Source organism: Myotis daubentonii, chromosome 1 (assembly GCF_963259705.1).
Source record: "Myotis daubentonii chromosome 1, mMyoDau2.1, whole genome shotgun sequence".
Classification (NCBI taxonomy): Eukaryota; Metazoa; Chordata; class Mammalia; order Chiroptera; family Vespertilionidae; genus Myotis; species Myotis daubentonii.
Window position 1 is genome coordinate 57,475,853 of NC_081840.1, and position 27,038 is coordinate 57,502,890.

Sequence of the window (27,038 nt, forward strand, 5' to 3'; positions counted from 1 at the left end):
AGGACCCCCAGGAGCCGTGGCCGGGCATCCATCAGAATCACCTGCAGGGACCTGGGGTGGTGATTCTGCCCGGCTCCGTTTACAGCCCTGCGAAGTCCCCTCTTTGTGCCTCAGTTTCCTTGTCTGCAAAGTGCAGGAAGTCACAGCATCCTCTTTCGGGGTGCTGTGCGATGGAATGGGGTGACGTAGGTACACAGACCCCTCAGCACGGGGCATGGCTCGCAGGGGCCCACGGAAAGGTGGTGTCGAGGGAAGGAATGCTGGCGGCCAGCCAGGCCCATCGCCCAGTGGGCCACATGTTGGCCAAGGCTCACGGACGGAGCCCAGTGGGTGTCAGGGCCTCGGCGCCCCCAGGCTGAGGACGGACAGGGTGACAGGGACTTTTTCATCTGAGCAGACAATGGCCTGTAGTTTGGAGAGGTCTGGAGACAGGGGCAGAGTCTGAGCATTGTTACTTCACGTTGTTCCTGGAAAGAGCCTGGCCCGAGCGGGTCTGCCTCGGGCGGCCTGGCCTGCCTGGGCTCTTGACTTTGTGCAGGAAAGAGCTCACAGCAGAGTCCAGGTGACGAGGAGGGGTGCTTATGGAAGCTGGGACAGCGAAACAAGGGGGTGGAGGCGCAGACAGAAGCAGCAACAGGGGAGAATGGGGCGGGCGGCTCTGGCTGCTAGAAACCTTATAGGAAGGAAGTGAGCCCAGGTGGGTGCTGCCAGCTCACAGGGGAGTCAGGGAAAGGGGGTCTTGGGGACAGGTTCAGGGGGTTAGCCCAGGACAATGTACAGCTGCCCAGTGCTCCCCTGGCTTTGAGTCTCGTGGGGTCCCTTAGAATTAGGAGCTGCACACAGAGAGGAGGGGGGAGGAAGGCGTGGCTGGCTCACGGAAGGGCCTTGACTTCACTGGGTATGCCTATCATATTTAGTCTCCTCTCTTTTCCTTTTTAGTTAATTAATAGCCAGGTCATTACAAAAGTATCACAGTGACTTTGGTTTTGTGATATGCTGGCAACTTCCTCATGTATCTGGCCTTGACTGTATTGTACTTAGAAGGATCTACTAAGAAGACATTCAAATTATTATGTACTCTACCCATAGCATCTTCCTTTTATGTGGATGGATTGTGTCTCAAGCAAAGGCCAGTTCCTCCATTTATATAACGGTTATTTTGCCTCCAAGGGGACACTTGACAATTTCTGGAGACATTTTTTATTTTGACGGAGTTGGCAGGGACAACTGGCATCTAGTGGCGAGAGGCCAGAAATCCTGATAAGTGTCATATAATGCATAAGACAGTGCTCCCGCACCAATGAAGAATTATTCATCCCCAAATGTAAATAATGTCTGAGTTGTGAGAAATCCTGGTATACCCTAGTCCAGGGGTGGGCAAACTTTTTGACTCGAGGGCCACAATGGATTCTTAAACTGGACTGGAGGGCCGGAACAAAAGCATGGATGGAGTGTTTGTGTGAACTAATATAAATTCAAAGTAAACATCATTACATAAAAGGGAACGGTCTTTTTTTTTTTAGTTTTATTCATTTCAAATGGGCCGGATCCGGCCCACGGGCTGTAGTTTGCCCACGGCTGCCCTAGTCTCTATTCCCTCATTACTCAAGGGCATTGCACTAGAATTTCTCCTTTTTGGAGTACTTTCTTCATGTAGCTCTCCTGGTTTTCCTCTACTTAATTGCTCCTTCTCAGCCTGATTCCACTTTTCTATATCCAGCAGTTTTTTTTGACATTTCTCTCTTGAATGTCTAATACTACCTCAGAGTCCCCATTCTCATAACATTCTCCACCTCCAGCCTTTCCTAAACCAGTAAATGGCTACTTCAGTTTTTTTCAGTTCCCTTGGAATTTTTCACTATTTTAAAATTTTCACCTTATCCTATATAATAAAACCCTAATATGCAAATCGATTGAATGGCAGAATGACTGGTGGAATGACCGGTCACTATGATGTGCACTGAACACCAGGGGGCAGACGCTCCCACAGGGGGAGTACCGTTCAGCCAGAAGCCGGGCTCACGGCTGGCGAGTGCAGTGGCAGTGGTGGGAGCCTCTCCTGCTTCTGTGGCAGCACTAAGGAGCAGCGAGCAGGCGGGCAGTAAGGAGCGAGGGGTCCCGCACTGCCAGAGGGCACAGGCCGGGCTGAGGGACAACCCCCCCACCCCCCACCCAGTGTACAAATTTTGTGCACTGGGCCTCTAGTATCTAATATTGACAAATTATTTTGGCTCTACCTGCAAAATACATCCAGAATCTGACCAGTTCTTATCATTTGTGCTGCTATCACTCTGTTTTTTATTTTATTTTTTAAAATTGATTTCAGAGAGGTAAGGGAGAGAGAGAGAGAGAAACATCAATGATGAGAGAGAATCATTGATCAGCTGCCTCCTGTGTGCCCCCTCCTGGGGATTGAGCCCACAACCTAGGCATGTGCTCTTTTTTTTTTTTTTTTTTCAAATTTTTTATTGCTTAAAGTATTACAAAGGGTATTACATATGTATCCATTTTATCCCCCCGCCCTAGACAGTCCCCTAGCCTCCCCTATCACCCAGTGTCTTATGTCCATTGGTTATGCTTATATGCATGCATACAAGTCCTTTAGTTGATCTCTTACCCCCCTACCTCCTGCCCCCCAACCCTCCCCGGCCTTCCCGCTGCAGTTTGACAATCTGTTTGAGGCAGCTCTGCCTCTGTATCTATTATTGTTCAAAAGTTTATAATGGTCTCTATTGTCCATGAATGAGTGAGATCATGTGGTGTTTTTCCTTTATTGACTGGCTTATTTCACTTAGCATAATGCTCTCCAGTTCCATCCATGACGTTGCAAATGGTAAGAGTTCCTTCCTTTTTACAGCAGCATAGTATTCCATCGTGTAGATGTACCACAGTTTTCTAATCCATTCATCTACTGATGGGCACTTAGGCTGTTTCCAGATCTTAGCTATGGTGAATTGTGCTGCTATGAACATAGGGGTGCATATATCCTTTCTGATTGGTGTTTCTGGTTTCTTGGGATATATTCCTAGAAGTGGGATCACAGGGTCAAATGGGAGTTCCATTTTCAGTTTTTTAAGGAAACTCCATACTGTCTTCCATAGTGGCTGCACCAGTCTGCATTCCCACCAGCAGTGCACAAGTGTTCCTTTTTCTCCACATCCTCTCCAGCACTTGTCGTTTGTTGATTTGTTGATGATAGCCAGTCTGACAGGTGTGAGATGGTACCTCATTGCTGTTTTGATTTGCATCTCTCGGATGATTAGTGACTTTGAGCATGTTTTCATATGTCTCTTGGCTTTCTGAATGTCCTCTTTTGAAAGGTGTCTATTTAGGTCCTTTGCCCATTTTTTGATTGGATTGTTTATCTTCCTTTTGTTAAGTTGTATGAGTTCCCTATAAATTTTGGAGATTAGGCCCTTATCAGATATGTCATTGGCAAATATGTTTTCCCACACAGTGGGTTTTCTCGTTGTTTTGTTGATGGTTTCTTTTGCTGTGCAGAAGCTTTTTATTTTGATGTAGTCCCATTTGTTCATTTTCTCTTTAGTTTCAAGTGCTCTAGGAGCTGTATCAGTGAAGAAATTGCTTTGGCATATGTCTGAGATTTTGTTGCCTTTGGATTCTTCTAGAATTTTTATGGTATCCTGTCGTACATTTAAGTCTTTTATCCATTTTGAGTTTATTTTTGTGTATGGTGTAAGTTGGTGGTCTAGTTTCATTTTCTTGCATATATCTGTCCAATTTTCCCAACACCATTTATTGAAGAGACTATCTTGGCTCCATTGTATGTTCTTGCCTCCTTTGTCAAATATTAATTGAGCATGGCATGTGCTCTTGACTGGAATCAAACTCGGGACCTGGCTGATGCTCTATCCACTCAGCCAACCAGCTAGGGCTTTTACTGCTACCACTATGGTCCCAAACACCATCATCTCCAGGAATATGGTGGTTTTATCCTTCTTCAGTTTATTCTCAACACAGTAGCTAGAAATGATTCTGTTAAAATATGGTCACATGCCACTTAATGACAGGGTCATTCTAAGAACTGTGTCATTTATGATTTCGTCATTGTGTGAACATCATCTACACTAATAAAAGAGAAACATGGTAATTGGCGTACGACCGCTACCCTTTTCATTGGCTAATCAGCGAGATATGCAAATTAACTGTCAGCCAAGATGGCGGCTGGCAGCCAGGCAGCTTGAAACTAACATGAGGCTTGCTTGCCTCAGTGACGGAGGATCATTGGAGGAAACCAACGTTCCCGGCCTGCGGCTGCAGGCCTCTGAGCAGGCAGTTTAAGAAACATTGTAACAAATACCTCCGGATTTCAGCCAGCAGATTCACAACATTGTAAGCAAAGGCCAGAAACCTACTTTGAGCCGCGGAGGCCTAAGAGCTGGAGCCAAGCCTCAAGGTAAAGCTGGCCCAGAATAAAAAAAGAAAAAGAAAAAAAGGAGCGGTTGGGAACTTCAGTCACTCCCAGCCTGAAAACAGCCCTCAGCCCCTCACCCAGACTGGCCAGACATCCCAGTGGGGACCCCCACCCTGATCCAGGACACCCTTCAGGGCAAACCAGCCGGCCCCACCCATGCACCAGGCCTCTACCCTATATAGTAAAAGGGTAATATGCCTCCCGGCACCAGGATCAGCGTAACAGGGGGCGGGGCCCCAACCCCCTGAGCAGCCCTGCTCTGTGCCTGATAGGGGGGAGCTCCCCAACCACCCCCCCCGACGGGCCCTGCTCTGTGTGTGATGGGGTAGAGCCATAACCTCCCCATCGGACCTGCCCTGAGTGTGAGAGTGGCCGCGCCCCAACCCCCTGATCGGTCCTGCTCTGTGGGTGATAGAGGGTGGCGCCCCAACCCCCTGATGGGCCCTGCTCTGTGTGTGACGGGGGCAGCGCCCCAACCCCCTGATTGGCCCTGCTCTGTGCGTGACAGGGGGTGGCGCCACAACCTCCCCATTGACCCTGCCTTGAGTGTGACGGGACGGTGCCCCAACCCCCAAATTGGCCCTACCCTGAGTGTGACTGAGGGTGGCATCACAACCTCCCAATCTGCCCTGCTCTGTGCATGACGGGGTGGCGCCCCAACTCCCCAATCGGCCCTGCTCTGAGCCCGACCAGGGGCTGCACCTAGGGATTGGGCCTGCCCTCTGCCACCCGGGAGCCAGCCTAAGCCAGCAGGTCATTATCTCCCGAGGGGTCCCAGACTGTGAGAGGGCACAGGCCGGGCTGAGGGACCCCCCCTCTCCCCCGAGTGCACAAATTTTTGTGCACTGGGCCTCTAGTATAGTATACTTACACAAACCTAGATGGTATAGGCTACTACACACCTAGGCTATATGGTATAGCAGTTATCAAATTTTCCTCAATTATGATTTGGAAAGACTTTAATGCATAAAAAATTGGAGATTAACCTAATACCTAGAGTGTAGTGATTCTGTATTTTAAGAGTTATATGTTTTAACAATCAGCTGATTTTGGCCTGGAAATGAAAATTGAGGAGCCTGACAAAGATATGATTGAGATGACTTTCCCACTTGGCAGTAAACTAAAGTCAGCTAAAGGAGTATTCTTGGACAGAAGCAAGATTCTCTTGGGAAAGTAATTTTAATAATATACCTATGGAACATTCAAACATGGCTAGAATAATTTTATGCTGGAAAATTTTTTATATAGATACTAGAGGCCTGGTGCACAAAAATTTGTGCACTTGGGGGGGTTCCTCAGCCTGGCCTATGATCTCTTGCAGTCTGGGACCCCTCGGAGGATGTCCACCTGCTGGCTTAGGCCCACTCCCTAGGGGATCGGGCCCAAGCTGGCAGTCAGATATCCCTCTGGCAGCCCTTGGGGGATGTCCACTTTCCAGTGGGGAGCAGGCCTAAGCTGCAGTCGGACATCCTTAGCGCTGCTGAGGAGGTGGGAGAGGCTTCCACCACCACCGCTGTACTGGCAGCTGTCAGCCTGGCTTGTGGCTGAGCAGAGTTCCTCCTGTGGGAGCGCACTGACCACCAGGGGGCAGCTCCTGCATTGAACGTCTGCCCCCTGGTGGTCAGTGTGTGTCATAGTGACTAGTCATTCCCAGTTGTTCTGCTGTTAGGGTCAAGTTGCATATTACCCTTTTATTATATAGGATAGAGGCCTGGTGCATGGGTGGGGGCCAGCTGGTTTGCCCTGAAGGGTGTCCCAGATCAGGGTGGGGGTCCCCACTGGGGTGCCTGGCCAGCCTGGGTGAGGGGCTGATGGCTGCTTGCAGGCTGGTCATACCCCCTTCAGGGTGGGGGTCCCCACTGGGGTGCCTGGCCAGCCTGGGTGAGGGGCTGATGGCTGCTTGCAGGCTGGTCATACCCCCTTCAGGGTAGGGGTCCCCACTGGGGTGCCTGGCCAGCCTGGGTGAGGGGCTGATGGCTGTTTGCAGACTGGTCAAGCCCCCCGCAGTGAGGACCCTCACCCCATCGAGGTTTGGCCAGCCTAGGTGAGGGGCTGATGGCTGTTTTCAGGCTGGCCACACCCCCTTTAGGGTGGGGGGTCCCCACTGGGGTGCCTGGCCAGTCTGTGTGAGGGGCTGAGGGCCGTTTTCAGGCTGTCAAGCCACAGAAGCTCCCAGCCTCTCCTTTTTTTCTTTTATTCTGGGATTTATTTACCATATATAATTAAACATTGTAGCCTTTAGTGGAGCTCAGAGCCAGTCATTGTGGGTGGGAACTTGGCTTCCTCCATTGCCAGGGGCAACCAAGCCTCCTGCTGGCTCCAGCTCTGTGGCCACGGCCGGCTGAAAGCAGGTATCTGGGGTTTATTTACCCTCTATAATTGAAACTTTGTTGCCTTGAGTGGAGCTTAGAGCCAGCCACAGCTTGGCTTCCTTCATCACAGGGGCAATCAAGCCTCCTTCTTGCTCCAGCTCTGTGGCTGCTGGCCGCCATCTTGGTTGGGTTAATTTGCATATAGTTGCTCTGATTGGCTGGCAGGCGTGGCTTAAGGCATAGCGAAGGCACGGTCAATTTGCATGTTTGTCTTTTATTAGTGTAGATAATCAAAAGCTCAATTTGGCTTTTAAGAACAAAAACCCTGAAGAACTGTTTTTTTATTTTATTTTATATTTTATTTATTTATTTTTTTAAAATATATTTTATTGATTTTTCACAGAGAGGAAGGGAGAGAGACAGAGAGTTAGAAACATCGATGAGAGAGAATCATCGATCAGCTGCCTCCTGCACATCTCCCACTGGGGATATGCCCACAACCCAGGCACATGCCCCTGACCGGAATCGAACCCGGGACCTCTCAGTCCGCAGGCCGACGCTCCATCCACTGAGCCAAACCGGCTTCGGCAAGAACTCTTTTTTTAAAAAGAAAATGATTAATGTAAGCCCTGGCTGGGTAGCTCAGTTGGTTAGAGCATTGTTCTCATTTACCAAGGTTGTGGGTTTGATCCTTGGTCAGGGTGCATATAAGAATTGATCTTTCTCTTCTCTCTCTCTCTCTCTCTCTCTCTCTCTCTCTCAAAAAAAAAAATAAAAAGTCAAAAATTATTAATGTTGCCCTAACCGGTTTGGCTCAGTGGATAGAGCGTTGGCCTGCGGACTGAGGGGTCCCAGGTTCGATTCCGGTCAAGGGCATGTACCTTGGTTGGGGGCATATCCCCAGTGGCGGGTGTGCAAGAGGCAGCTGATCGATGTTTCTCTCTCATTGATGTTTCTAACTCTCTATCCCTCTCCCTTCCGCTCTGTAAAATCAATAAAATATATTTAAAAAATTATTAATGTAATATCTGCATTCTAAACTCACAATTCAAACAATGTTGATATAAGGAAAGTGAAAAGGAAAGTTTCCATTTCCCAGTAGAATTTTGATTAGCATAACTTCCTGGTTATCCTTTATTAGAAAATATTTGAGTGCCTAGGCATTGTGTTAGGCAAACCAGCTATTAAATGTGCACTGTTGTACAAGAGGACATGGTGTGTGTTGTTATAAACTATAAACTAGTGAAATTTGGTATCAAAGTGATGATTTTGGTTATAAGATAATTGAACTGGAGCCCTTTCTGGCAGTATTTAATAGTGCCATTTGTATGTGGTTGGTATATAGAAACAAGACAATTTGTGTGTTTTTTATGAAGTGGTAAGATTAATTCCTGTCTTTATGTTAAATTGGTATATGAAATAAAATGTTTTACAAATTACATCTACTAAAGGAATTTTATATTTAGGCATTAAAGGGTTTAATCAAAGTCACATAGCTAGACCTGTGACAGAATTAAAACTAGAACCCAAGGCTCCCAATCTGTTCTTTTCCCCCTCTTCCAATCCTTTTTGTCCCCTTAAAATTTAAAAAGTAACATATGCTCTTGTAGATCATTTGGAAAATGTAGAAGAAAGATAAAAATCACTGTTATGGTACAATCCAGAGATAACCCCTCTTAGCATTTTGGTGAATTAGACCCAGGGCTTAAGGACGAGGCTTATATTACCAGTTTGAGAATGTTTATCTCTACTTGTTTCTGTAATGAATTTTGGGTCATTACTTTTCTAAGAATTTATTCTTTTGCAGAGATTTCCAAATTTATTAGTTTAAAATTGTTCACAGCAACCTCTTATTACTATTTTTTAAAGATCTGCAGCATCTGTTGGGTTGCTTCTTTTCTCATTACTGCTCTTGTTTATTTGTGCCTCTCATTTTCTTAAATAGAAGTTTAACTTTATAAATCTTTTAAAATAACCTACTTCTGACTGTTCTGTATATTATGCATTTATTTTCTATTAATTTCTGTTCTTAAATTTATTATTTTCTTCTTTCTATATTATTTAGATTAATTTTGCTGTTTCCCTTGTAACTTACTGGATAAATGCTTAGCTCATTCCAGTTATTTTTTCTATATGTGCATTTATGTATGTTAGTTTTATATTCTTAGGATCTACTTTTATATCTTCATACCATACAGATATTTTTTAAATCACTATTTTTCATAATATAATTTAGTGGTGTGTTTCGGCCCTAGAAATTACAACATGCATTCTGCAGATACCATGTGATTTACTAAAGTTTGATGAGATTTTATATTCTTGCAGACAATATAAGAACCCTTTGCAATGTTTTTTACCCTCTTCCTGCTTATAATCTATCCTCCTGTGATAAGTTGTTTATATTCATAAACCCTTAAGACATTATTATTTTACACAGACAATGGTTATTTCGATTCACCTACATATGTACTAATTGTTTTCATCCCTTCCTACATCGCTCACACCCAATTTGGGATCATTTTCTTCCTGGAGAACCTTTAGAATTTCTTTTGGTGTGGATGTGTTGGTGTTGTAATGTCACCTTTTGTTTGTCTGAAAATGTCTTTATTTTGTTTCATTTTTGAAAGACATCTTTGTAAGTCAAGGATAGCAGTATTTTCTTTTCAGCACCTTGATGATATCAGTCCTCTGTCTTCTGGCCTTTACTGTTTCTGTTGAGAAGTCAGTTGCCAGCCTGTTCTTTAAAAGTTGTATTTTTTTTAAATCTAGCTGCTTTTAAGATTTTTTTCTTTGTCTTTCTGGAGTTTTACTATGCTATGCCTAGGTGTGCATATTCTTTTTTCAGTCCTGTTTTGGACTTTTGAGATTTTTAATCTGTGAGTTGATATATTTCATCAAATCTGGAAAATTTTCAGCTTATATCTCTTCAACTATTGCCTCTGCCCCTTTGACCTCATGAGATTAATATTGTCATGCGCTGCATCAACAGATCGCATATACGAAGGTTGTCCCATAAGATTATCATGGAGCTGAAAAATTCCTATTGTCTAGTGATGTTGTAGTGTCCTAACTTTGTAGTGCAGCGCATTATATATTTATGGTGATGCTGGTGCAAACAAATCTGCGCTGCCAGTTGTATAAAGTATAACACATACAATTATGTACAGTACATAATACTTGAAAATGATAATCAACTATGTTACTGGTTTGTATACTTACTATATTGTTATTGCTCTTTAATTTAAATATGTTTTTATTGATTCTGGAGAGAGAGGAAGGGAGAGGGAGAGAGAGAAACTTGATTTTTTAAATAAAGGACTATTTAGGTAATATATTTCATCTTCTGTTTGTTTTTGTAGTTTCTATTTTGGAGGAATTAATCTTTTAAATCCATTTTATGGTCATATTTGTTTATAGTATTTCATTCCTTATTATCCTTTTAATGCCCAAAGATTAGTACTGATGTTCCCTCCTTTATTGTTTATGTTGGTATTTTGTGTCTTTTCTCTTTGTCTTGCAAGAAGTTTATACATTTTATTGATTTTTTTCAAAGAACCAGATTTTTATTTCATTCATATTCTCTCTTGTTTTTGTTTTCAATTTCATTTATTTATTCAATTTCATTGATTTCTTTCTGATTTTTATGATTTCCTGCTTTTTGCATGCTTTGGATTTGCTTTGCTCTTCTTTTCTAATTGATTAAGAAGGAAGCTTAGATTACTAATTTGAGAGTGTTTACCTATGTACTTCTTTGAGCATTTTTTACTAGCCACTTTAATATCTTTGGTAATTTCAACATCTGTGCTGGCTATTCTATAGTTTTTGATATGAAATTCTTGGTCTTTGGAGTCAAGTGTTTTTGGTATGAAATTGTTGGCCTTTGAAATTTTCTGCAGTGGGTGTTAGTCATGTGGTCTGCCTTTCGGAAGGACTGTTCTTTCAAAAGGACTGGGTGGGAGCAGTTTTTCCAGGAAAGGTCTGTGAGTAAGAGGGACAGTATACTTGATATGATAAAGCACAATTTTCCTAGAATGAGATGTTTAGGTGGTTCCCATTTTTAAAATTATTTTTAAAAGGCTGCAATAATCATTTTAGTATTAGTTGTAACATTTGTCTGCATGTCTGAATGTTTTCTTAGCCTAGGGCCCTAGAAATAGACTTAATCAAAGTACTTAAAGCTCTTTATAGTCTCTTAATTCATATTACCAAGTTGTTTTACAGAAAAGCCATATGGTTTTATACTCAAGAGTGTATGAGAGCGACAGGTGCACCATACTCTCTTGCTCATTGCTTTTTGCTATTCTTTATTTAAGGCTGAAAAAACTACATTTGGCTATTCAATGCTTAAAAGCATTACTCTATCTAGGTATGTATTCTGGGTTCCAAGGGATCACATATGACTGCTTTAGTATCTGTATCTGTATTATATATCCTGTTTTGCTAGCTTTCCATCCTTGCATCCTCATTGCATTCCCTACTCTAATATCATGGCCAGTTCTGCATTTACTTTGAGCCCTGCTCTGAATATCCCCAATCTTTGTTCTAGTTATGGTTCTAGTCAGGGCAAGGGACAAATGAACTAAAGTTAAAAACAAGGTTTATTTCAGGATACATGATGCACCATCAAGGAAGGGCAATTGGGCTTCAGAGTGACTGGAACTAAAAAGCTGTTAGAATCAAGACTGCCTTTTCTTGGGGATTTTATATACTTGTTTTCTCATGAGCTCAATCTTGTTTTTTGATATGTGATTCATTCGTTTTTTAAACTGATGGTTTCAATTTCAAATTGCACATGGCTTTTAATGGCTACCTATCCCTGAACATGTATGTCTTTTCAGCTCAACTCTTCCTGCTAACTCTAGGTGTTTTGGTTTAAATTTCCCAGAGTGGACTTTGATTGGCATAGCTCATCTTTTCTGTTGGCCATTTTCCTGGACCATCCTTGCCTCCTGTCAGCTGTGAGTAGAGGAAAGAGTCACAAGATAAAAAATACTAAGTTGAGCTCTATATGAAGTAGTGTACATGGGATTATTTAATCTTTTATCAAGACTTTTTGAAGCAAATTTGTGCAAACTTAATAGTTACAGCTTAAAAGTTGAAAGGTCTTTGGATTGATCTAGTCACAATCTTTTATTTGACTGGTGAAGGAAACATCTATAGAGATTATGGTTTGCCCATTATTATAGTTGGCATCAGCACCTCTAGATTCTTAGGAATTCTCTTTCGATTATATATATAGGCCTTCCTTCCCCTGGCTGCTGGCACTGGCTTCCCTCCGGGACCCGGGCCTTCGCTCTTGTCACTGCCTTCTGCCTTCACTCGGGGCCGGAGCTGCTTCCTGCCGCTCTGCCTGCTCTGTGGCCGCTGCCCAGAGGCTGGCCCTCAGCGGCCGGCTGGGGCTTGCGGGAGGCTTGGCTTCCTTCGTTGCCCCAGTGATGAAGGAAGCCAAGCCTCCCACCCAAAGGAAGTCAAGCGCCCCGCCCGAAGGAAGCCACGTGTCCCGCTCCAGCTGGCTCCGTGGCTCTGGCCGGTGTCACCATCTTTGTGGCTATGGGTGCCGCCATCTTTGTCGTGGAGTGACAGTTAATTTGCATATTACCTTTTATTAGTGTAGGTAGATTCTCTGTGAGGCAAATTGTTATATACTCTAAACTTTAGAGAACAAATTAGAGGCGGAAAGGTGACTCTAGGTTTTTATACATGCTAGTTAGTCCACGGGGCTTATTTTGACCAGTATTACTATGATTGAATTTTAGAGAGAGTGGAAAGGAGAGGGAGCGACAGAGAGAGAAACATCGATGTGAGAGAGATACATTGATTGGCTGCCTTCTCACACCTGCCCTGAACAGGGCTGGAGATTAGCCTGCAACTGAGGTACATGCCCTTGACCAGGAATCGAACCTGGGACCCTTCAGTCCTCAGGTTGACTCTATCCACTGAGCCAAACCAGCTAGGACTCCTGTAGAAATTTTTGATAATTAATACTTTGAATGGTTTATTCTTAGCACTGACATAACATATTCATAAGAGAGGTGATTTTTGGTTTCTACTTCTAGACCTGCCTTTTGGTGAGAATGCAAGCCAGCCAGCTGGACATGGAGCTGGTTTTGTAATGATGAATTAGAACAAATTAATTAATATTACATATTTCTCTTTACAAGGTCTCATTTTTCTTTCAGATGATACTAGCATGAATAAATTATAACATGTTTTGTTCAGGGGTACAGAAATAGGTTTAGTCTGGACTGTAGTTGGCTATGTGCTTTTTAAATCTTAGTATTTAGAATTTTTTATATCTCCATTTTGTTAGTAAGTTATCCATATTGGCTAGTTTTTAACTAATGTTAAAATAGGTTTTTTTAAAATATAGTTTTAATTTTAAAGAAAGTTCTCCTTTTTTTAAGATCATTTACTTTTTTTGGGTTTTTAGGAATAAATTAAAAAAATTATTTTGTCTCTTACTACTTAATCACAAACAGATAATACTTTCTTAAAATTTCTTCTATTTTTCTATGGCCACATATTTTTGTTTTGGCTTATGTTTTACTCAGCATACCACTCACAAAAGTTTTGCTTTTTTCTACATTAGGCTGTTAATTTTGCAAATCCTAATTTGATTTGTATTCTAAAAGGAACAGCCCCCTTGGACCTTGAGAGCTTGTTTGGAGGTTCTAGCAGGGGAGTGCAGCTACTCGTATACCCTTGACCGAAGACCGGTCCTCTCCCCCCGGGGGAAGGTCGTCCTCTTCGACCTAGTGCGCAGCTTCGGGAGGGACGCACATGGATCGGTGAGGGAGGAGGGGGACACCCGCTTAGCCAGCCAGATCAGCCGAATCAACCCTGGCGATCAATGGGGTGACAGATGTCGCAGCCAGATCGCCCTCACATCCAGGAACAGCCCCCTTGGTTACCACACAAGTAGTCATTATAAGATTATTTCTGACATTGCTCCACCTGTTAACTTAGGTTAATTTTTTTGCTCTAAGCTTTTTGAATACTATTTAGTTTCTCATTTATTTATTTTGCTCATTTAGCATTCTTGAATGGACTTTAGGCTGTTAGAATGAATCATTTCAGTAAAGTGTGTCCTTAGTCATGTGGAAAGAAGAGCTACTTACTCTGCTACTACCCTCTCCCCCTTTTCTAACTGTAATATGGACATACCTAAATGAAAGGAGGCTTATTTGTTTTTTTTTTTTGGGGGGGGGGAGGTGGTAGTGATGGACAATATATGAAAAGATGCTCAACATTCCTCTTAATAAAAATACAAATTAAAACAGCTCTGTCAGGGTTTGTTGGTTGGAAAGATTAAAACATTTGATAATGATCAGGTTTAGTGAGAAGTGGAGAAGAGGGTACTTTTATACACCTGAGAAGTATGATATTTTTAGAGGCTAGTTTGCAGTTGTTATTAAATTTTATTTTATTATTTATTTATTTATTTTTAAATATATTTTATTGTTTTTTTACAGAGAGGAAGGGATAGGGATAGAGAGTCAGAAACATTGATGAGAAAGAAACATCGATCAGCTGCCTCCTGCACACTCCCCACTGGATATGTGCCCACAACCAAGGTACATGCCCTTGACCAGAATCGAACCCGGGACTCTTGAGTCCGCAGTCCGACGCTCTATCCACTGAGCCAAACCGGTTAGGGCGTGCAGTTGTTATTAAATTTTAATCACTGACCCAGCAAATTATGTCTTAGAACTTATCCTATGGATATATTTGTACATATATGCATCATATATTTTATACATAATATATTTTATACATTGAAGCATTATTTTTGCTTCAATGGTAAAAGACTGGAAAGAGCCTAAATTAATACAACAAAGCCACACAATGGAATACTATGCAATAATTAAGAAGAATGAGCTTGGACGGTGTGCTTCAGTGGTTGAGCGTTGACCTAGGTTCTGGTTTGAACCCTGGTCAGGGCACATGCCTGGGTGGCGGGCTCGATCCCTGATGAGGGGTGTGGAGGAGGCAGTCAATCAATGATTCTCTCTCATCATTGATGTTCTATCTCTCGCTCCCTCTTCTCTGAAATCAATAAAAAATACATTAAAAAAAAAAGAATGAAGTCATTCCTTCTTTGCTGATACGGAAAATTTTCAAGATATATTGCTAGTTACTAGTAAGTGGGAAAAAGTTACAGACTTATGTATAGTGTAATCCCGTTATTTTACAAAAAAATTAATACATAGATACACTTGTGTGTACACTAAACAGTTTAGGAAGAATTCATAGGTAACTTTTAAGTGATTGCTCTTGGGAATGAGGAGAGGTGGTCAAAGCTAAGAAGGTGGCCTAATTTTTCTATTTAGTTTGTAAACTTAGTACATGTGTTATTTTCTCTAAAAAAAGAAAATATTGTTACTGGAAACATTAAAATTAAACATTTAAAATGGTTAATTTAGCTTGTAGATGGCTTTAATGGATAAGTAATATATGAAAGTTCTAGCTTAATAGGGAAACCTATTCATTTTAGAAGTTAATTTTTAATTCTGAGAGCATCATAAGCAGTTAGAATTTTAATTAGATGACTAAAATGAAGAAAGGGAAAGGATTTTTTTGGGTGGGGGAAAGTTTGTTAATCTGTCCTTTTTTGTTTTCTTGGTTGTAGGATTTTTCATGGGTCAGCATTGGCCTCTTACGAGTATTTTCTCAAGATAACCCAGTCTTCTCTTTAGATTTTTGTTTGTGAATAGAGCCAAGATCACAGCAGAAATGAAAAATTTAAATGAATTTATATAATTAACCAATAAGAAAAAATTTGAACAATAGAAAACAAACTATTTGAGATGGTCACTAAGTATAAAGAAATCTGTATTTGGACCTCAGCATATATTTACCTTATGACTTAGGACTTTGATTAAATCATACAAACTTTCATTTCCGTGCATTAAAATGGGATTAATAACCAACTTCTAAGATTATTGCTGTCTTGAAATGCATAGTACTGTACCTGTTACCCAGTAGGCTTTCAATAAATACCTCTTTCTAGTAATTACTTTTCTAAGTCTTAACACATGTGTCCTCAACATGTAGAAGTATGAATATACTTTCATGAATTAAAAACTCCCAGTGAGTTTTAACAGTAACACTCTTTGGAGTAGAGTATTTTTGGTAAGACTACACCTTGTTAAAGTAGACAGACCTTTCAACATACTTAATATCTTTTGATCCATCAGTGCTTTTTCTTTTAAATTTAGACACATCTGGCAGTGGCTGTCAATGATCTCAAAATCTGATTTTATAGCTACCAGGATGTTAAAGCATCCAGCTACTCCCTTAGAAAATGCCAATATAATTAATCTATTTGTATTCTGTATTCTCATAGGAAAATTCATGCTTCTGTGAGATTTAAAAAAATATTTTATTTCTTTACATTTTAATTTAAGACTTGAAGGAAATTTGATAAATGAGTACAGTATTTGTAGAATATGAGTATTAGTTGTTTGCTTTTCTGAAAGTAATGTAGTCAAGGCAATTATATGTAAAACTGAAGTTAGAGAAGACAATGAGTGTGTTACGCTTATTTGGATGCACTTAATCGTTGTTCAAATGACATTAACACTCTGGAGAAGGCAACAATATCTTTATTAAGATAATGATAGTATGTTAATTCAGAGTATTTTATGACGTTAGAAGGCATTTTTAAAAATATGTTTTATTGATTTTTTTTTATAGAGATAGAGTAAGGGAGAGAGAGTGCAAGATAGAAACATCGCTGAAAGAGAATCATCAATAGGCTGCCTCCTGCACGCCCTCTACTGATGATTGAGCCTGAAACCCTGGCATGTGCCTTGACTGGGAATCAAACCAGTAACCTCCTGTTTTGTGGTCAACAATCAACCACTGAGCCACACCAGCCAAGTGACTTTAGAAGATACAGTTTTTAATTTTTTTAACCAAGTGTAACATTTTTTTAAACAGTAAATGCATGTCTTGATTGTTTTACTGAGTGCAAAAATATTACCATACATATTGTATAAAATTAAAACGTTTCAGAAAAATGCGATCTAAAAAACAGGTATTCCTAGTAACCTGATCTCCAAAGAAAACTGCTGTTGACTGTTTGGTGTCTATTTTTAATAGGATCTTAACCACATATTTTATTTTACATTATTTTAAATAATACATCCTGGAAATATCTCATCAGTACATAGAGACTGTTGTTTAACCAAGTGTAACATTTTAATGAGTTAAAAGAAGGGGGTTACTTTGTTTTTCAGACTCAACTGACTGGCAAGGCTACTCTAACAAAGTTTTGGATGTCATAACTAAAAACAGAAAAGAATCTCAGTAATAAATACTCAAGTTTTTAGCTCCTGTATAATTACTGTGGGAAAATATGACACACTTTATCTAAGGAAGAGATTCTTTTAGACAAACTAGACAAACTAATGAGATTTGTGGACCCAGGGAAAACAGTATATTCATGTGATTTTAATTTCCAGGCCCGGCAAGCATGGCTCAGTGGTTGAGCATCAATCTATGAACCAGGAAATCACAGTTGGATTCCTGGTCCGGGCACATGCCTGGATTTCAGGCCCAATCCCCAGTAAGGGGCGTGTAGGAGGCAGCCGATCAATGGTTCTCTCATCATTGATGTATCTATCTTTCTCCCCCTTTCTCTTCCTCTCTGAAATCAAGAAAAACATATCTATACTAATAATAGACAAATATGTAAATTGATTGTACCTCTGCAACACCCCCACAGCCAATCAGGAGGGAATATGCAAATTAGCGGGACAAAGATGGCAGCAGCCATGGAGACAGCCAGAGCGGGTGGGAGGCTTGGGTCGCCCCCAGCGATGGAGGAAGCCAAGCTTCCCACCCATCTGGGCCGGCCGCTAAAGAAGGGGCCTGTGGGCGGTGGCCACGTAGATAGCCAGCGTGAACGGGAGGCTTGGGTTGCCCCCAGGGACAGAGGAAGCCAAGCTTCCTGCCTGCCTGGGCCGGCTCCTGAAGGAGGGGGCCTGTGGGCAGCGGCCATGGAGCTGGCCTGAGCATGCAGGAGTCTTGGGTCGCTCGGGCCGGCCGCCCAGGGAGGGGCTTGCAAATGTCCCTCAGCTCCTCACCCAGGCTAGACATGCCACCATCAGGGTGAGGGTCCCCGCTGGGGGGCGTGGCCAGCCTGAAAACAGCCCTCAGCCCCTCACCCAGGCTGACCACGCCCCCATGGGGTGAGGGTCCCCACCGGAGGGTGTGGCCAGCCTGCAAACCACCACAGGCCCCTCACCCAGGCCACCCCACCCCCAAGGGAACCCCCACCCTGATCCGGGACACCGTTCAGGGCAAACCAGCTGGCCCCCACCCATGTACCAGGCCTCTATCTATACTAATAAAAGGGTAATATGCTAATTAGACTGTGAGACCTTCCAGGAGATCTTCTGGATGTTCTTCTGGACAAAGCCATGGTGGCGGGGCCGAGGTAGAGGTGGTTAGAGGCCAAGAGGGGAGGGCAGTTGTGGGTGATCAGTCCAGAATAGGACAGCAGTTGTGGGTGATCAGGCCGGTCGGGGGGTGGGGGCTGTTGGGGGTGATCAGGCTGGCAGGGGGGGCAGTTGAGGGTGAGCTGGCCATCAGTGGGGGTCAGTTGGGGGTGATCAGGCCGGCGGGGAGGGCAGTTGGGGGCAAGCAGTTTGACAGGGAGGGCAGGTGGGGGCAAGCAGGCTGGCAGGGGGGACAGTTGGGGGCGAGCAGGCTGGCAGGTGTGCAGTTGGGGGTGATCAGGCTGGTGGGGGGGCAGTTGGGGGCGAGCAGGCCAGGAGGAAGAGTGGTTAGGGCCAATCAGGCAGGCAGGCAGGTGAGCAGTTAGGAGCCAGCAGTCCCGGATTGCGAGAGGGATCCCAGATTGGAGAGGGTGCAGGCCGGGCTGAGGGACACCTCCCGCCCCGTGCACAAATTTCGTGCACCAGGCCACTAGTTTGAAAATAAAGAATGTGGGGCCTCTTTAAAAAAAAACAAAAAACAACACACACACACACACACACACACACAAAACCATACATATAATTTCCAGGTGTTCAGAGACCTCCTGTGACATACCCATTACACTCGAGGTTGAAAACTCTTAGTTTCAATGCTTACAGTAAAGATAACTCGCCCTGCTGATTTGGCTCAGTGGATAGAACATCGGCCTGTGGATGAAAGGGTCTCGGGTTTGATTCTGGTCAAGCACACATACCTTAGTTGTAGGCTCCTGCCCTGCCTGGACCCTGGTGGGGGCTCATGCAGGAGGCAACTAATCCATGTGTTTCTCTCACATCAATGTTTTTCTCTGTCTTTACCTCCTACTCTTTCTAAAAATCAACGGAAAAATAAAAGATAACTTTCTCTTTCCTAATTGGATGGATTTGGTCTCCAAAAATAAGGCTAAAACAAGTGAGGTTTATAGTTTTAAAGCACCCTCTTTGACTTTTGAACTCGGACTACAGGATTATCACATCACTTAGTTATGAGTTATTGTTAGCTACTTATTAATTCTTTATAAGGACAGCTCAGTCCTTCCATAATAGAAGTCCTCCCACATGAATGGAAGGAATGGTGTTTTTCTGACTCTCTTTCCTTGGGCCTTATCTGTGTTGGGGCCAAACCTCCTTAATTTTGAGGTAAAATATTTTATAGGTCAGTACTGTTATCAGTGCAAGACACTGTTATATGGTGCAATGGCACAGGGACAATTCTACCAGGAACACAAAGGAGTACAACCTGGTTAAGGGATTCCATTTGCTCCAGAAAAGGCTTGGTTGGTGCCCTTTTTTCTGCTTCCCTGTAATGATCCTGTGGTCTGTCTCCCACATGTGGAGTAGTTTATACTCAGCTAAGACAGATATATTTCATTTACCTACTACAAAGGAGCCCACATACCATACTCTCTGAGGTCATTTTAGTATTTGCTTATAGTCTCAGTGAGCACCCTTTTCCTCCTGCACTATTAAGTCTTCCTTTGGTTGAACTGAATTCTGAAAAAGAAGGATAGAACAAATTTGCTTTTGACTAAAAATTGAGACAATGGTAACTTCTTGAGTAATTACATATTTTGTATAAACTTTCACAGCTATTGGTATTTACTGACTGCTTACTCGGGGGAAGGGCGCTGTGGTAAATATCTTGGGATCACAAAGATGAACATGGACCTTTTAGCACTAATAAGACAGAGGCAATGGAATACAAGTGGGATGTGGCAATGGAAAGAGTAGGGGCTTTATTATGAAGCAAATGAATCCTCACTCCAGGAACTTGGGCAAATTACTTATCCTTTCTGGGCCTCACTGTTTTCATCTTTGAAAGAAGGGCCTGTGAGAATATAATGTTTATAAAGACCCTAGCAGACTGCCTGATCATGATAGGTATTCAATAAGTGATAAATTATAATTTTAATATATTTTTATTGATTTCAGAGAGGAAGGGAGAGAGAGAGAAACATCAATGATGAGAGTGAGTCATTGATTGGCTGCCTCCTGCTGGCCCCACACTGGGGAATCAAACTGCAACCCGGGCATGTGCCCTGACCGGGAATCGAACCCTTATCGCCTGGTTCATAGGTTGATGCTCAACCACAGAGCCATGTCGGCTGGGCATAAGTGATAAATTATTAAGAAAGGCTTTAGTAGATTCCCTTCTGGTGGGTGATCTAAATTCATGACAATTGTTAGACTGGAAAATCAGCCAAAATCGTTCCTTTTATAGCTACTGTCATAGAGTTGGCCAAATTATTAGGTTACATCAACTATCTGAACTTCATATTCTTTGACCAAGTTTCTAGGTACTTAGGCTTCTGGAGCCAGACCTTAGGAAGATTTTGAATCATTTATTTGTTATACATATATTTATTGAGGGCTGCTTATGTGCTAAGTGCTAGGATTACAGTGCTAAACAAGGACCTGGTCCTTGTTCTGATGGACCTTTCAGTGTTGGGAACCAGATAGACATTACACACATGTTTGTATAAATAATTAAAATCTTGTGAACCTTCAGTTATAGAATGCATGCGATTCAACACTGATTGATTATGGTTCTCTGTTCTTCCATGGCTGCTTGTGCCTTAGATTCTTTTGTGTGTGTGTGGGTGAATCTTTACCTGAGGATATTTTTCCACTGATTTTTAGGGAGGGGGAGAAATGGAGAGAAACATTGATGTGAGAGAGACACATTGCTTGGTTGATTCCCACACACACCCCAACCAGGGCCAGGGATCGAGCCTGCAACCAAGGCATGTGCTCTTGACTGGAATCAAACCCCAGACCCTTCAGTCTGTGGGCCAGTGCTCTATCCACTAAGCAAAACCGGCTTAGATTTTTTAGAGCAGCGGTTCTCAACCTGTGTGTCGCGACCCCTTTGGCGGCCAAACAACCCTTTCACAGGGGTCGCCTCAGACCATCCTGAATATCAGATATTTACATTATGACTCATAACAGTAGCAGCATTACAGTTATGAAGTAGCAACGAAAATAATTTTATGGTTGGGTCACAACATGAGGAACTGTATTTAAAGGGCCAGAAGGTTGAGAACCACTGCTTTAGAGAAAGGTAAAGAATAGTAATATGATTTCTCTGTACTTTTGCAAGCTCCTAGTGTGCAGTAGTTGAGTGCGTTCCATTGTAGCTATGACCATGGATATTATATAAAAAGGCAGGCATTGCCTAACTGTATTTCAACAGGAAACCAGTACCAGATATAATTGTTCCATTATGATGGTAATTACTAGTTTGATAAAGGATTTGAGACCATTTTAGACCATAGGTCTCTAAACTTTTAGTAGCTGCATAATATTTCCGTGCAAGGCTGTATCATAATTTATTTAACTACTTCTCTATTGATGGATGGTATGTTTTTGTTTTGTTTTTGTTTTTGCTGCTATAAATAATGAGGCAGTGAATATCCTTCTGTATATTTCTTGGCAAACTTTTCTAAGTATGCTTATGGAGTAATTTAGGAATTTATTCGATCAAAGAGTACATTGTGTTTAAATTTTGATAGATATTTGCCAAGTTCTTTTATCCATGAAGATTCTGATTTACTAAGTTTGGGGTGAGACCAAGCAGTCTGTGTGTTTAGCAAGTTGCCTGGGTGCTTTTCAAGCAGCAAGGTTTAGGAATTATTGCAGGATCAGAAAAATGGCGAGATTCCCTGCAGGTAAGGAGTATGGCATATCTGTCTCCTCTGGAAAAGATCTGGCAATTATGAATATCTAGGGAAGAATAAGCACCCTTTTTAATAACTGAGCAGCGAGCACCAATCTGTCTACAGTAGCACTTCTAGGGATGACCCATCTTTAGAGAAGAAGTGTACTAATAATTATCTGGGATATTTTTTATTTCTTTCTTTTAGCAAGTAATGTTGGGGGAAAGAGCATAAAAATTATAAGGACCTGAGTTTGAACATCTTCTACCTACTAACTGTGTCATCTTGGGCAAATGAATGAACTTTAATTTTTGTACAATGATAATGACATAGCTTCCAAATTTGTTGCAAAGATTAAAGCAGGGTAATATAACATTTATTGAGGACCTTCTGTTTTCTGCTAGTATTTTGTGGATATCTCTGTCATGGCAGTTTGTTATTTAATTGTGATTGGTGATTCACTTGCTCATCTTCCCATTAGACACACTGGAACCACATCTTGTGGTTTTGTAGTTCTAGTCCCTAATACACTGGTTTGTTTCTTAATTGAATGATGTATGCCAAGCACTATGCAAATAGATTTTCTATTTTAATTTTCACAATTATCCCAAGAGGTAAGTATTATTTCTTCCATTTTATTACAAGGAAGAAAGCTCAGAGAGCTTAAGTAACTTGCTTAAGGTCACACAGTAATGCAGAACCATAATTAAAAAATTTACGTGTGTACTTCCAAGCTAGATAAAGTCTGTGCTCTTTACATCAATTCACTTTGCTGAGATAATGCTATAAAACTTTGGAAATTGTGAAATGTTGTTCAAGGGTAAGGTTATTTTGATAATATAATTTTAAAAATTAAACTTATTTGATAATATAATTTTAAAGATTAGCAGCCGTATATGTGGATCTCTTCCAGGCATAGGTCACTGACTTAGGTGCCTGGACATGTCAGCCCTCATTATTGGATATCTGTATTTTGTAGGACATGACCGTATTGCTTAATGGTGTAGAAATAGAAAAAATACTACTTCTTGCATTTTATATTTATGTTGCTTTTAATGCAGCTTTTTCATTTGAGAATTAGATTGTTAGGTTGTTTTGAGTATTTAGTCATAAGGCAAGTTTGGAAGAAAAAGAAAAATGTCCCACCGCCTGTCCCTATGTCATCATAAAATTCACAAAGTTGCAAAACAGGAATAGCATACACCAAGAAGTTTGGCAATAGGAAGAAATATGTGGTTTTACTCATTATAGTTATGTTGAGCAAGGGAATTTTCCAGGAACCTAATTTGGTCTTATATTGTATTTTCCAGACCATATAATTATATTAGCCAACATTTTATACAAATCAATTTATTTTCTTTAACCTTTTTCTTTTTTCTTTTTTTTTTTTTTGGTGAAACCACTTTGGGTTTGTTTCCTATCTTTCTCATGCCCGGTAAGGCTGAGGAGAGTGGGCAGGCAGGCTGCATCACTTAGGCAGTTGATGAGTTTAAGTTTAGTAGTGTTTGCCTTAGTGCATGTAATTCTGTCGTGGGGGTTCATGTCTATTTAACTAGCTCTTTAAGCCATGTGGAATTGTATTGGAAAATGCATCTGATTTCTATTTTTCTCAAGCCTGGTTTGAACCCTGACAGCACAACTGCAACCTTAAATGCTTTATTACTTTCAGATGGAGGTTTTATTCTTTAGGGTTTACTGAGATAACTTTTGGAGAGAAGCTCTGAGCAGAATGACTTATGACCTGCAGGACAGTGTTTAAGAACTGAAAGAACACTTCGTTTTGTTGTTGTTAGTAGCCGTTATTTAATGATAATGTGTGGGGTGCCATTACCCCATTTGTTTTATGTGAATTTTAATGTTATTTGGAAATTGATATTCTTACATTAATTATTTTTTAACAATGTGTCAGAGTATACATTTCAATAGCAACAAAATCTAAGCTAACTGTTATAATAATTCAAAAGTTACATATGTTACATATTGTAAAACTTTTTTTTTTAGGCATATGGATCAGGCTGTGACATTGTTATTTTGGCAAGTGACTTTGAATGTGTGCAGATCATTCCTGGTGCTAAGCATGGAAACATCCAAGTCAGCTGCGTGGAGTGTTCTAACCAACATGGAAGAGTAAGGGCTTTAATTACTTTATTAAATATCTCTTAATATAGTTAACAATATCAAAATATTCTTATCCTTTTATACAAGGCTTTCCTACAATTTCCTATTAATATACCTTGCTCAGGTGGCTATTGAAAGGAGTGGGTGAAGTGATAGGTTGTATACAAATTGTAAAGAGCCATTAAGCTGATGATGTGATAATTAATTGTTCTGCTGGTGTATTCTATCTTGAAATATCTGTGGGCTTCACAGTCCTGTATGTACTGATATTCTGTCAGTTAATAATTCTAGCAGCTATTAAGCCAATAGCAGGGAAGTAAACTTTTTTCTCCCTAGCAGCCCTTATCTCTCCCAAATGATAATAACATTAAATTTTTATCAAGAAATTTAGCAAATTGTTAGTGTCTAATATAATATTTTTCATATAAAGGTACTTTATAAAGTTTCTATTATTATTATTATTATTATTATTTTTATTTTTATTATTATTATTATTTTTACTTAAATGAAATACCTTCTTTATTGGAGGAAATTACCCCACAATTCAAGTTTCAATTACTTTAATGAAACTTTATTTGGTGAATGAAGAATCTTAAAGTTCATTCCTTTACACTTTAAAAAAGAGAGCTTAAATTTCATCATGTGTATCCCTCCTCTAAAATTTCAAGCATAATGCACTCAAATTTTGGTTATATGTAAAGTAAATATAGCATATTGTATATTCTAGCAATTCAGTAAGGCCAATATTGAGTAGCAGGATTGAATTACTCTACAAGAATATGAAAATGAGATTTTTCTTGTAATAGTAATAATTTAAACAGTCTTAGTATTTTAGAAATTATTCTTTACTGAGTAATAATAAATTTTATCAAAGATATATTAAATCATAGTATTCATGGTGATGGTGATAAATAGTAATCATGTAAGTTTATGTCAAATAAATTTTCTACAACTTCTGTTCTTCCCTGCTGCTTGTATCAAGCTTTAAATTTATGTAAATGTACCATAATATGACAGTCCAGTGACATAATTGACCCAGAATTGAAACACTGAATTTCCTGGTGTGTTCTGATACTTGTTTGTTGTTTTTCTGATTCTTTTCTCATGGTTTTTCTTAAGCAACCATTGTTTACTTCTTAGGGAACACTGAGAGTGTCAGATTCTTCCATTAATCTTTTATTGCTCATTTCCCTAGGCTAGTGGTTAGCAAACTGCGGCTCGCAAGCCACATGCGGCTCTTTGGCCCCTTGAGTGTGGCTCTTCCACAAAATACCGACTTCTGCGCATGGGCCACGAAGTTTCAGTCGCACTGTACATGCGCGCCTGCACGTGATATTTTGTGGAAGAGTCACAATCAAGGGGCCAAAGAGCCGCAGTTTGCCAACCACTGCCCTAGGCCAAGCAAGGTAGCTTTAAACCTACCTAGAGATGTATGATAATTGTCAGAGATAAATTTTAGTAAATTATGTATGTGCTGGTGGATAATCACAATGAACATATTCTCTGGGAGCAAAGTTTTTTTTTTAAAAAATATATGACTTTGGTGTCTATAACAGCCGTGGACAAACTACGGCCCACGGGCCGAATCCGGCCCGTTTGAAATGAATAAAACTAAAAAAAAAAAAAAAAAAAACGACCGTACCCTTTTATGTAATGATGTTTACTTTGAATTTATATTAGTTCACACAAACACTCCATCCATGCTTTTGTTCCGGCCCTTCGGTCCAGTTTAAGAACCCATTGTGGCCCTCGAGTCAAAAAGTTTGCCCACCCCTGGTCTATAACTATGTTTCTTCTTTTACTTACCTGGTTGATAGCCTTTTAAAAAAAATCCTCACCTGAGGATATGTTCATTGATTTTAGAGAGAGGAAGGGAGAGAAGGGGGGGGGGGTGAGAGAGAGAGAGAGAGAGAGAGAGAGACATCAATCGGTTGCTTCCCATATGTGCCCCAACTGCAGATCGAATGGCAACCTAGGTATGAGTCCTGACCAGGAATGGAACCTGCATCCTTTCAGAGTGCAGGATGATGCGTTAAGCCACACTGGCCAGGGCCTTACTGGTTGAAAGTAAAGAAGGCAAAATTGTGACATCTTTGATGTATTATCTTTTATTTCCTTCCTCTTTTATTTCCTTTATTCCCAGTCCCTGTGATAACTTTCACATTTATGACCTTGTGTTAGCCAGCTGAAATCATTCATTGACAAGTTGAATGTGATGATTCATAACACTTTTTGCCTAAGTATTACCTCAGCCAGGCATTTTACATAGCTTCCCCCCACCATTTTGGATGAAAAGCTTTTTCTTGGAAAGAATGTTAGATATTAATAACAACTAAAATTACTTTTTGGCATGAGAGTACTTTGAAATTACAGTGAACCTTTTTTAGCTGACCTTAAAAGAACATATACCTAATTTAGTTTTATACCATAGGTCCAGAGGTGTCAAAAGGGGTGGTTTTTGGTCTGTTCCCTATAGTTGATTCCCTCTTGCCAAGAGCAGGATGAACTAGGAAATGTCTTTCAAGGAATTATTGGAAAGCAGGCTCTGGTAGTTCCTAGGAACAGAGGGATTTATACTCTTATCAGGTATGTGACCTAGAGCAAAGTCCCCCGGGCTCCCAAACCCCTAGCTAAGTCAGCTCTTTCTTCTCCAGTTGCAGCAGATGTCTCTCCTTCTCCTTGGCTCATTTTCTCTATTCCTTCTTCTAAAATCTAGATGGTTTTCCCAATTGATATTTTTGTTTGATGGTGTCATTAATATAATTTTATTTGACATATTTTAATGCCTGTTATTCTTTGATGTCTTTTTCTACTTGTCATGGTTTTTATATTTACTGGACTATGAAGTTTCTGATAGATGTACCATTGAAATATATTTTTTTTAATAAAGTTATTTCAATATTAAAAAATACAAATTCTTATAGAAAACGATGATTTCTTTGAATGGGTCAACCTTGTATTTGATATGTGAAATAAACCCTGCTGAAATTTTGATAACAGAAGAGATTCTTAAGTTCAGTAATTTTCCAATTAT

The 27,038-nt window shown here is 40.9% G+C and overlaps 1 protein-coding gene across 2 annotated transcripts in view; it reads left to right on the top strand.

Moving 5' to 3' along the window:
• The window catches only part of DMXL2 (Dmx like 2), a 170,423-nt gene that overhangs the window by 11,251 nt on the left and 132,134 nt on the right, over nucleotides 1–27,038 (top strand). For both annotated transcript variants that reach the window (XM_059701311.1, XM_059701322.1), the window contains exon 2: nucleotides 23,888–24,013. In XM_059701311.1, coding sequence (XP_059557294.1) covers nucleotides 23,888–24,013 — 126 coding nt within the window. The remainder of the gene's footprint in view (nucleotides 1–23,887; nucleotides 24,014–27,038) is intronic.